This window comes from Salmo salar, chromosome ssa15 (assembly GCF_905237065.1).
Source record: "Salmo salar chromosome ssa15, Ssal_v3.1, whole genome shotgun sequence".
Lineage (NCBI taxonomy): Eukaryota > Metazoa > Chordata > Actinopteri > Salmoniformes > Salmonidae > Salmo > Salmo salar.
In genome coordinates, this window is record NC_059456.1 from 89,332,618 (window position 1) to 89,345,853 (window position 13,236).

Below are 13,236 nucleotides of genomic sequence, written 5' to 3' on the forward strand. Positions count from 1 at the left end.
AGTCTTCTCACTTATTGAGTTCAAGCCCCCAGAACTTCACTCTTCACTGTCCTCCATGTCGGGGTGTCTGGGTGTCTGGGTGTCTGTGTGCTGTATGGGTTTATTTAACTGAATCTAACTGTGTGTTTGTTGTGTGTGGGTGTTTGAATGCGTGTATGTTTAATATACTTTGTGTGTGTGTGTATGTTTATGTTTAATATACTGTGTGTGTGTATGTGTGTGTGTGTGTGTGTGTGTGTGTGTGTGTGTGTGTGTGTGTGTGTGTGTGTGTGTGTGTGTGTGTGTGTGTGTATATCAGGTCCAGGTGGGCGGTCTCCACGTGTCTCCAGGGGCGGTCCACATCCTGTCAGACAGCCTGCTCACCCTTCCTGCCATCGTCTCCATCGCCGCCGGAGGAGGCCTTCTCCTTATCATCGTCATCCTCGTCCTCATCGCATACAAACGCAAGTCGCGGGAGAATGACCTCACCTTGAAGCGCCTGCAGATGCAGATGGACAACCTGGAGTCCCGGGTCGCCCTGGAGTGCAAGGAAGGTGAGTAACACTTTATTTAGATAACAAATGAACCACAGACTATTAGTTGCAACTCTCACTAACTAACCCTGGTGTAGACTGTGTAGTGCTAGGGCAAAACCCCAAACCTGGCGGGGGGGGTAACCCTGGTCTAGACTGTGTAGTGCTAGGGCAAAAACCCAAACCTGGCAGGGGGGGGGTAACCCTGGTCTAGACTGTGTAGTGCTAGGGCAAAAACCCAAACCTGGCAGGGAGGGGGGGGGGGTAACCCTGGTCTAGACTGTGTAGTGCTAGGGCAAAACCCAAACCTGGCAGGGAGGGGGGGGGTAACCCTGGTCTAGACTGTGTAGTGCTAGGGCAAAAACCCAAACCTGGCAGGGAGGGGGGGGGTAACCCTGGTCTAGACTGTGTAGTGCTAGGGCAAAAACCCAAACCTGGCGGGGGGGGTAACCCTGGTCTAGACTGTGTAGTGCTAGGGCAAAAACCCAAACCTGGCAGGGAGGGGGGGGGGTAACCCTGGTCTAGACTGTGTAGTGCTAGGGCAAAAACCCAAACCTGGCAGGGGGGGGGGGGTAACCCTGGTCTAGACTGTGTAGTGCTAGGGCAAAAACCCAAACCTGGCAGGGGGGGGGGGGGTAACCCTGGTCTAGACTGTGTAGTGCTAGGGCAAAAACCCAAACCTGGCGGGGGGGGTAACCCTGGTCTAGACTGTGTAGTGCTAGGGTAAAAACCCAAACCTGGCGGGGGGGGGGGTAACCCTGGTCTAGACTGTGTAGTGCTAGGGTAAAAACCCAAACCTGGCAGGGAGGGGGGGGGTAACCCTGGTCTAGACTGTGTAGTGCTAGGGCAAAAACCCAAACCTGGCGGGGGGGGGGTAACCCTGGTCTAGACTGTGTAGTGTTAGGGCAAAAACCCAAACCTGGCAGCGAGGGGGGGGGGGGGGTAACCCTGGTCTAGACTGTGTAGTGCTAGGGCAAAAACCCAAACCTGGCAGGGGGGGGGGGGTAACCCTGGCATAGACTACGGTAGGTCGTTCAGCCCAGAGTCGCTAGTCATGTACACTAGCCTGTATCCTTATCCTCCCTCCATCAGCAACAAAGTTACGTCATTACAGGTACAGAAACTGAAATCAGTCTCTCAAAATGTCTGTGAGAGGTAAGCAATTATGTTTGGTCCTCTTCTGCTCTACATAGCTATTTTGAGACACTTTGATTCCAGTTTCCTTGTAGGGCTTAAGACTGAGCTAGCTAGCTGGGCTCCACTAAGACATGTTATACTCACATGAAAGACACACATTGATGCTTCTGTGTAACATGTAAATAACTGGTGGTATGTGTTGTAGAATGTAATACAAGTTATTGTGAATCTGGGTCAGTGAGTCACGTTTTGTCTGACAGACACCGTCTCTGCTAGTTTAGTTTAACCTGTTTTTGACGCTGATCGTGGCACACTAAATGCACATGATGCTTGTCTATCGCTCACACACACTGACTCACACACACACACATGACTCACACACACACACACACACACACACACACACACACACACACACACACACACACACACACACACACACACACACACACACACACACACACACACACACACACACCCCTGGTGGGCCACAGTACAGACAGGGCACGCTTCTGTTCACTACACCAGCTGACCTCTGAACCTTGGGCCCAGAGGAAGGACAGGCAAGTTACTGTATGTATCCCCTCCAGCTAGCCTGAAGACAGCTTTACCACTCAGAATTACAGCACAGAGAATAACTCTAACATACAGAATTACAGCATATAGAATAACTCTAACATACAGAATTACAGCACATAGAATAACTCCAACATACAGAATTACAGCACATAGAATAACTCCAACATACAGAATTACAGCACATAGAATAACTCCAACATACAGAATTACAGCATATAGAATAACTCTAACATACAGAATTACAGCACATAGAATAACTCCAACATACAGAATTACAGCACATAGAATAACTCTAACATACAGAATTACAGCACATAGAATAACTCCAACATACAGAATTACAGCACATAGAATAACTCTAACATACAGAATTACAGCATATAGAATAACTCCAACATACAGAATTACAGCATATAGAATAACTCTAACATACAGAATTACAGCATATAGAATAACTCTAACATACAGAATTACAGCACATAGAATAACTCCAACATACAGAATTACAGCATATAGAATAACTCCAACATACAGAATTACAGCATATAGAATAACTCCAACATACAGAATTACAGCATATAGAATAACTCTAACATACAGAATTACAGCATATAGAATAACTCCAACATACAGAATTACAGCATATAGAATAACTCCAACATACAGAATTACAGCATATAGAATAACTCTAACATACAGAATTACAGCACATAGAATAACTCTAACATACAGAATTACAGCACATAGAATAACTCCAACATACAGAATTACAGCATATAGAATAACTCCAACATACAGAATTACAGCATATAGAATAACTCCAACATACAGAATTACAGCACATAGAATAACTCCAACATACAGAATTACAGCATATAGAATAACTCCAACATACAGAATTACAGCATATAGAATAACTCCAACATACAGAATTACAGCATATAGAATAACTCTAACATACAGAATTACAGCATATAGAATAACTCCAACATACAGAATTACAGCACATAGAATAACTCCAACATACAGAATTACAGCACATAGAATAACTCCAACATACAGAATTACAGCATATAGAATAACTCTAACATATACAGTAACTCCAACATACAGAATTACAGCACATAGAATAACTCCAACATACAGAATTACAGCATATAGAATAACTCTAACATACAGAATTACAGCATATAGAATAACTCCAACATACAGAATTACAAAGACAGGACATATAGAAGACATAGTATACTAAAAAGGTATATCCTCTAAATGTCATTGTTTTGTTTCTCTGGGTTGTGTCAGGGCTGTGGCAGAGTACAGAGGTTCATAGTGAGGTCTGCTCTATGTCTGTTGTAGGGCCCAGCTGGGGGATGTGAGCAGAGCTGAGCAGCACACAGCTGCATGGGGCTTATACAGCTAAAGCCCTGGACACGGACGGACAGACAGACAGACAGACAGACAGACAGACAGACAGACAGACAGACAGACAGACAGACAGACAGACAGACAGACAGACAGACAGACAGACAGACAGACAGACACTCTAAGCAGACACACACACACAGGCGAGGAGACACACCGAAGGGTCATGTTTTAAACAGCATCTGTGTTCAGGAAGAGTGTAGTGCCCCGAGGGTGGATTTCGAGGGGCAGCTAGGTACCTGGGTTCCCCTCCAGGGGTGTATGTCTGAGCCCTGGGACCTGGGCTTGGCTAGCAGGGGTGCTGGGGGGCAGGCTGTAGGCAGGGGGGAGATATGACTGTGATTGGCTGTAGAGAGGGTAAGGGGACACCCGCAGAGCAGAGCAGAGCAAGGCCTAGCAGGACTCAGTCAGGAAGAGACCAATTAACCAGCTCTCACCTGCAGCCCCTAACAGCAGGGAACACACAGGAGCTCAGATACTCTACAGTACAGCCAATTTACTGGCCACCAGGGTGTGTGTGTGTGTGTGTGTGTGTGTGTGTGTGTGTGTGTGTGTGTGTGTGTGTGTGTGTGTGTGTGTGTGTGTGTGTGTGTGTGTGTGTGTGGGGGTGGGGGGGGGGAGGGAGGGAGGGAGGGAGGGAGGGTCAACATAGCTAGTGGGCGTACATACTAATGCAACCAATAAACCAGCCGGTCTGAAATCAGTTGATCCATACTAACAGTCCTGTTCATTTCTCCTCTCTTTACCCACCTCCTCCAGCTTTTGCTGAGCTGCAGACGGACATCAACGAGCTGACCAGTGATCTGGACAGAGCTGGTATCCCCCATCTGGACTACCGGACTTATGCCATGAGAGTCCTTTTCCCTGGCATCGAGGACCACCCTGTTCTCAGAGAACTGGAGGTACGGAGAGAGAGAGATGGAGAGAAAAAGTAGACAAAGAAAAGTATGAAGGGGGGATGGGAGAGGGAAAGAGAAATGAGGAAAGGAGAGACAGAGGAAGGAAAGGGAGAGTGAGAGAGAGCTTCCACACCACCCCTGTGGCATGCCCTCCATAAGCACCACAGTGCCAGGGGGAGACTGACACCAGTATGTCGATCTGCCTCTCTGCCCTCTGGCCTCTCTCTCACACACACACACACACACACACACACACACACACACACACACACACACACACACACACACACACACACACACACACACACACACGCAGGTCCCAGTCCAGTTTCCCGACGTGCGTTTATTTCACCCACCAGCGCATCCTTCATCAGGAGTAATGAAGTGGGTAATGTCCTGTTCACTGGCAGCCCTGGGACCTCCTCTACTTGGGACAGACTGACTGGAACACACTCCACGGAGTCTCTTTAATACTCTGCTATTCTTTATAGGGGAGTACAGGGTGGGTGTGAGTTGCTGGATGAGTTGACTTATTAGGGTACATAGGATGGGTTGTAAGCTGAGATCTCTAACAGGACAAAGTATGCAGGCTTATTAGGGTACATAGGATGGGTTGTAAGCTGAGATCTCTAACAGGACAAAGTATGCAGGCTTATTAGGGTCAGCCTGTTGACTGTATGAGGGTGACATGGTGTGATAGTGAGGAGTTGTTCAGGGAGGAATAAACGTCCAATAGGAACAGCAGAAAGTACTAGCGCCTCACCATGCCCCTTTATGAAAAGCAGCAGAGCAGTTCTGTCACGCATGGAACAATCTGGGTGGGTATGAAGGTGTTTAAAGTACAACTCTTAACACAGAAACCATGTGTTGTCATGTGGCATGTTAACCCTTTGGTTCCTGTCCTGCATGTCCTAGGTGTCGGGTAACGGTCAGCAGAGCACAGAGAAGGCTCTGAAACTTTTCGCTCAGCTCATCAACAACAAGGTGTTCCTGCTAACCTTCATCAGGACTCTGGAGCTCCAGCGCTCCTTCTCCATGCGTGACCGCGGCAACGTGGCTTCTCTCATCATGACGGCGCTGCAGGGCAAACTGGAGTACGCCACCGACGTGCTCAAACACCTGCTCTCTGACCTCATCGACAAGAACCTGGAGAGCAAGAACCACCCCAAGCTGCTGCTGCGCAGGTAAGAGACATACAGATTCATACACATTTATACATGTACACACACATACATAAACATTTACACTTTCACACACAAAGATGCATTATGCATGTATGCACATACACACACATGTATGCACACACATACAGTATGAGCACATCTGCTGTGGGCAGAATGGAAGGGGAAGCAGAGATAGTGGAGCTGGGAAACAGTGGGAGGATGTTGTTATAAGATAGATGGAGTGTGGATCAGAGAGGTGCGTTCTACCACTTGTATTGATTCCATTCATCAAAATTCGTAATATGTCGTATGTCATATGTAATATGTACTTCATTTACAATGGCAAGATATGAATTTTTAGCAACAATTACTTGTCTAGTATCCTTTGAATTATCAGCCAAGATAGAGAGTTGTAGTCTCATCTCTCTCTCTCTCTCTCTCTCTCTCTCTCTCTCTCTCTTTCTCTTCACTTTAAGGGCTTTATTGGCATGGGAAACATATGTGAAGTAGATAATAAACAAAAGTGAAATAAACAATAAAAATGAACAGTAAACAGTAAGCAGTAAATTCTTTGTGGGTCTGTTTAATCTGAGGGAAATATGTGTCTCTAATATGGTCATACATTGGGCAGGAGGTTAGGAAGTGCAGCTCAGTTTCCAACTCATTTTGTGGGCAGTGTGCACATAGCCTGTCTTCTCTCAATAGCAAGGCTATGGTCACTGAGTCAGTCACAGAGGTCTCCCCCCCACCCCAATCTCAATCAGTCTGAGAGTACACGACTGTACCACTGTCAGTCTCACTTATCCGCTGAGCTCTGGCTCCTCATCAAACATTCAGCAGCAGCTTCTACTTTACTTTTCTCTTTCTGTCTCCTGTCTCCTATCTAGATTGTTTTCGACAGGACTCAGGGCCATGTACTATATCTTTAAATATAGAGTCCTTTTACTCTTTTACTAGAGTAAAGGTTGCCATCTTTGTATCGTTTAATAGGCGTATGGATGGGTTAGCAGGGAATCAGCAGAACTGTCACAGTCCACCTTTACCCCATCTCCAGAGAGGAGAGGAGAGAGAGACAACAAACAGAGGAGAGGAGAGAGAGACAACAAACAGAGAGGAGAGAAGAGAGAGGCAACAAACAGAGGAGAGAAGAGAGAAACAACAAACAGAGGAGAGGAGAGAAGAGAGAGACAACAAACAGAGAGGAGAGAAGAGAGAGACAACAAGCAGAGGAGAGAAGAGAGAGACAACAAACAGAGAGGAGAGAAGAGAGAGACAACAAACAGAGGAGAGAAGAGAGAGACGACAAACAGAGGAGAGAAGAGAGAGACAACAAACAGAGGAGAGGAGAGAGAGACAACAAACAGAGGAGAGGAGAGAGACAAACAGAGAGAGGAGAGAAGAGGGGCAACAAGCAGAGGAGAGAAGAGAGAGATGACAAACAGAGGAGAGAAGAGAGAGACAACAAACAGAGATGAGAGAAGAGAGAGACAACAAACAGAGAGGAGAGAAGAGAGAGACAACAAGCAGAGGAGAGAAGAGAGAGACGACAAACAGAGGAGAGAAGAGAGAGGCAACAAACAGAGAGGAGAGAAGAGAGAGACAACAAACAGAGGAGAGGAGAGAGAGACAAACAGAGAGAGGAGAGAAGAGGGGCAACAAGCAGAGGAGAGAAGAGAGAGATGACAAACAGAGAGAGGAGAGAAGAGAGGGGCAACAAGCAGAGGAGAGAAGAGAGAAGACAACAAACAGAGAGAGGAGAGAAGAGAGAGGCAACAAGCAGAGGAGAGAAGAGAGAGATGACAAACGGAGAGGAGAGAAGAGAGAGGCAACAAGCAGAGGAGAGAAGAGAGAGAGACAAACAGAGAGAGGAGAGAAGAGAGAGGCAACAAGCAGAGGAGAGAAGAGAGAGACGACAAACAGAGAGAGGAGAGAAGTGAACAGATAGAGGAGAGAAGTGAACAGACAGAGATAGGAGAGAAGAGAGAGACGACAAACAGAGATAGGAGAGAAGAGAGAGACGACAAACAGAGAGAGGAGAGAAGAGAGAGGCAACAAGCAGAGGAGAGAAGAGAGAGACGACAAACAGAGAGAGGAGAGAAGTGAACAGATAGAGGAGAGAAGTGAACAGACAGAGATAGGAGAGAAGAGAGAGACGACAAACAGAGAGGAGAGAAGAGAGAGGCAACAAACAGAGAGAGGAAAGAAGTGAACAGACAGAGAGAGAAGAGAAGAGAGAGGCAAATGACCTGGATTATGCTGTTATGTTATTTAAAATGCCAGCCGCCAGCCCGACACACTCCTAGCTGCCCCGTAGTTTCCTTTATCTCCCGTCATTAGGAACACATTGGTTTAAGTCCTGCTGGTCTGGCCTTCAGGCCTGAATATTCCTTTTGTTTTTTTAACATTACCTTCCATTTCTTCAAAAGAATATAAAGGATTACCAATTTGACACACTGTTTATTTTCTCTTGACGTTTTTCTTGTGGCTCATTGTGGCAAAGGTACGGTTGGCTGACACACAGAGAGGAGCGAGCTGAGACATAAGCAAAGAAAAATCCTCATAGTGACTGAAATTGAACATATGTGTAACCCTCAGTAATGTGTTGTTGTCATTAATGTGGATGGTTGAGGAATAGGACAGCTCTGTTCTACTCTGATGGCAGCCCATCAATTAGCAGTTGATAACAGGATGGCTGAGCCTGTTATTATGTTTAGGCCTGAACCATCTCTACCTATTATTAATGAATTAGTCCGTCTCTGCCTTCTATCGCTTCCTATACTGATGTAGTCTGTGACTGTGTGCCAAAGATCACCCGTTCCCTGATATACATAGGGTGCAATTTAGGACACAACTGTAGAGATACATCTACACTTCCCTTCCCTGAAACCCATCAGGAGCCTCTACGCTACTTTACATTTCAGTCATACACTTCCCACGTGGAGACTATAGCAGCTACTATCTCTCCCACTGTGAGATGTACAGTACAGTCATTCATCCCATTCAGCCCACACAGATAGTGTGCACCCCAAATGGTACTCTATTTCCTACATAGTGCACTACTTTTAGCCAGAGCCCTAGCGAAGTGTAGATAAAATGTTTTATCTCTATATGTGTGTCCTAAATGGCACCCTATTTCCCATATAGTGTCTGACTTTTGACCAGGGCCCATAGGGGTCTGGTCAAGAGTTGTGCACTTTGTAGGGAATAGGGTGCCATTTGGGATTTATACTATATGTAGACCCGTGGCAGTGTACTGTACAGTATCTGAGGCAGCAGGAGGAGCAGTAGCTCTATAGTAGTGTATGACCATGTAGTATGAGTTATTACTGACCGCCACAGCACCGGACCTGGTTTACACGGTCAGACCTGGTTTACACGGTCAGACCTAGTTTACACGGTCAGACCTGGTTTACACGGTCAGACCTGGTTTACACGGTCAGACCTGGTTTACACGGTCAGACCTGGTTTACACGGTCAGAGAGCGCCACCACACATCTTTATTCATTGAACCTTTATTTAACTAGGCAAGTCAGTTAAGAACACATTCTTCTTTACAATGACGGCCTACCTGCGGGGACGGGGAACACATTGTTATTATCTAATGTTTTAATAACATATGAATATAGGACAAAACATATATCACGACAAGAGAGACAACACAACACTACATAAAGAGAGACCTAAAGACAACAACATAGCAAGGCAGCAACACATGACAACACAGCATGGTAGCAACACAACATAACAACAACATGGTAGCAACACAACATGGTAGCAACACAACATGGAAGCAACACAACATGGTACAGACATTATTGGGCACAGACAACAGCGCAACGGGCAAGAAGGTAGAGACAACAATACATCACACAAAGCAGCCACAACTGTCAGTAAGAGTTTCCATGATTGAGTCTTTGAATAAGAAGATTGAGATAAAACTGTCCAGTTTGAGTTTTTGTTGCAGCTCGTTCCAGTCGCTAGCTGCAGAGAACTGAAAAGAGGAGAGACCCAGGGATGTGTGTGCTTTGGGGACCTTTAACAGGATGTGACTGGCAGAACGGGTGTTGTATGTGGAAGATGAGGGCTGCAGTAGATATCTGAGATAGGGGGTAGTGAGGCCTAAGAGGGTTTTCTAAATAAGCATCAACCAGTGGGTCTTGCGACTGGTATACAGAGATGACAAGTTTACAGAGGAGTATAGAGTGCAGTGATGTGTCCTATAAGGAGCATTGGTGGCAAATCTGATGGCCGAATGGTAAAGAACATCTAGCCGCTCGAGAGCACCCTTACCTGCTGATCTATAAATTATGTCTCTGTAGTCTAGCATGGGTAGGATGGTCCTCTGAATCAGGGTTAGTTTGGAAGCTTAGGTGAAAGAGGAGCGATTACTATAGAGGAAACTAAGTCTAGATTTAACTTTAGCATGCAGCTTTTATATGTGCTGAGAGAAGGACAGTGTACTTTCTAGCCATACTCCCAAGTACTTGTATGAGGTGACTACCTCAAGCTCTCAACCCTCAGAGGTAGTAATCACACCTGTGGGGAGAGGGGCATTCTTCTTACCAAACCACATGACTTTGTTTTGGAGGTATTCATAACAAGGTTAAGGGTAGAGAAAGCTTGTTGGACACTAAGGAAGCTTTGTTGTAGAGCATTTAACACAACATCCGGGGAGGGGCCAGCTGAGTATAAGACTGTATCATCTGCATATAAATGGATGAGAGAGCTTCCTACTGCCTGAGCTATGTTGTTGATCTAAATTGAGAAGAGCGTGGGGCCTAGGATCGAGCCTTGGGGTACTCTCTTGGTGACAGGCAGTGGCTGAGACAGCAGATTTTCTGACTTTATACACTGCACTCTTTGAGAGAGGTAGTTAGCAAACCAGGCCAAAGACCCCTCAGAGACACCAATATTCATTAGCCGGCCCACAAGAATGGAATGGTCTACCGTATCAAAAGCTTTGACCAAGTCAATAAAAATAGCAGCACAACATTGCTTAGAATCAAGGGCAATAGTGACATCATTGAGGACCCTTAAGGTAGCATTGACACATCCATAACCTGAGCGGAAACCAGATTGCTTACCAGAGAGAATACTCTGGACATCAAGAAAGCCAGTCAGTTGACAAGTTTTTCCAACACTTTTGATAAACAGGGCAAAATATAAATAGGCCTATAACAGTTAGGATCAGCTTGATCTCACCCTTTAAATAAAGGACATACAGGAAGTTACCTAGGGCACTTAACCTCCGGCTTCCTGGACCTTCAGCTTCCTGGTCCTGTCTTATCTATATTGCATTGTGTATATTATGGGGAATGTCAACAGAATGGCACAGTGTACACACACACACACACACACACACACACACACACACACACACACACACACACACACACACACACACACACACACACACACACACACACACACACACACACACACACACGCTGTAGCAGAATGCATTTCTGTAGTACTCACAGTAGCATGTCCATAACATGGACCTGTAGATATATATGGTTGACCTCTGAAAGAATAACCCTTACAACAGGGACTTACAGATGGGAGATGTAAACATAGCTGTCCCGATGCTTATAGTGGCTTTCAGTCCTGAAATACTGTATATGTGAAATATATTTGAAGGTATATGTAAGCCAAATGTCTTCTTCTCTGCATGGCTCTGTCCATATAGTTTAGCAGTGTATACAGGGTATGTAATATTGAGGTACTTGACACTGGAAAACATAAACATACAGTACACATATGCATATTAGTGCTGTGAATTTCCAGGGACCTCACGATACGATAATATCACGATACTTAGGGCTGAGGGGGCTGGGGGCCAGGGGACGAGGAGGGTTAAGGGGGCTGGGGGCCCGGGAACAAGCAGGGCTGAGGCGGCTGGGGGCCCGGGGATGAGCAGTGCTGAAGGGGCTGGGGGCACGGAGGATGAGGAGGACTGAGGGGACTTCTCTTTCTGACAGGGCAGTTGTAGGATCTCATGGGGCTGCTCCATTACTGACTGGGACCTTCATTATTGAGGCCGTCTCAAGCAGAGAGCTCCATTGAGAAGAAGAACTGCCACGCTAGCTGCCACACGGCGGCGGTCAGCGCTCTCCTTTTGCCATCCACCAGCCCGTTTAAGGGATTCCTAGACAGCTCTGCAGGTCTCCTTTGAGCGCTGCACCCAGTCTTCCACCGCAGGAGCCTCAGTCTGGCTCTGAAGCCAGGGCACCAGGACCGGCTGGTAACCCAACACGCACTGAAAGGGTGACAGGTTAGTAGAGGAGTGGCGGAGAGAGTTCTGAGCCATCTCGGCCCATGGCACGAATCTTGCCCACTCTCCCGGCCGGTCCTGGCAATAGGACCGCAGAAACCTGCCCACATCCTGATTAATTCTCTTCACCTGCCCATTACTCTCGGGGTGAAAACCTGAGGTCAAACTGACCAAAACCCCCAGTCGCTCCATAAACGCCCTCCACACCCGGGATGTAAACTGGGGACCCCGATCAGAGATGATGTCCTCAGGCACCCCGTAATGCCGGAAGACGTGAGTAAACAGGGCCTCCGCGGTCTGTAGGGCTGTAGGAAGACCGGGCAAAGGGAGTAGACGGCAGGACTTAGAGAACCAATCCACAACGACCAGGATCGTGGTGTTCCCCTGAGACGGAGGGAGATCGGTGAGGAAATCCACCGACAGGTGGGACCACGGCCGCTGTGGAACGGGGAGGGGCTGTAGCTTCCCTCTAGGCAGGTGTCTAGGAGCCTTACACTGGGCGCACACCGAACAGGAGGAGACATAGAACCTCACGTCTCTCGCCAATGTGGGCCACCAGTACTTCCCTCTAAGACCCCGCACCGTCCACTCAATCCCTGGGTGACCCGAGGAGGGTAGCGTGTGCGACCACCTGATCAATTGATCGCGGACACCGAGCGGGACGTACTTCCGACCCGCAGGACACTGAGGTGGAGTAGGTTCTGACTGTAACGCCCGCTCGATGTCCGCGTCCACCTCCCATACCACCGGTGCCACCAGACAGGAAGCCGGAAGTATGGGAGTGGGGTCGATGGACCGTTCCTCGGTATCGTAGAGACGAGACAGTGCGTCGGCCTTAGTGTTACGGGAACCTGGTATATACACGAGATAGTAAACTGGAATCTAGTGAAAAACATAGCCCACCTAGCTTGACGAGGGTTCAGTCTCCTTGCCGCCAGGATGTACTCCAGATCACGGTGGTCAGTCCAGATGAGAAAAGGGTGTTGCGCCCCCTCAAGCCAATGTCTCCACACCTTCAGGGCCCTTACCACAGCCAGCAACTCCCTGTTCCCCACATCATAGTTACGCTCCGCCGGACTAAGCTTCTTAGAAAAGAAAGCACAGGGGCGAAAGCTTCGGGGGCACGCCCGAGCGCTGTGACAGCACGGCTCCAGCCCCAGCCTCGGACGCGTCCACCTCCACTATGAATGGCAAAGAGGGGTCCAGATACGCCAGCACAGGAGCATCGGTAAACAGAGTCTTCAGCTGAC

General features: G+C 47.4%; 1 protein-coding gene across 2 annotated transcripts in view; it reads left to right on the top strand.

Moving 5' to 3' along the window:
- Window positions 1-13,236, top strand: part of LOC106572568 (plexin-A2) — a 435,095-nt gene that overhangs the window by 376,047 nt on the left and 45,812 nt on the right. For both annotated transcript variants that reach the window (XM_014146868.2, XM_045696253.1), the window contains exons 20-22: window positions 299-533; window positions 4,410-4,552; window positions 5,465-5,733. In XM_014146868.2, coding sequence (XP_014002343.2) covers window positions 299-533; window positions 4,410-4,552; window positions 5,465-5,733 — 647 coding nt within the window. The remainder of the gene's footprint in view (window positions 1-298; window positions 534-4,409; window positions 4,553-5,464; window positions 5,734-13,236) is intronic.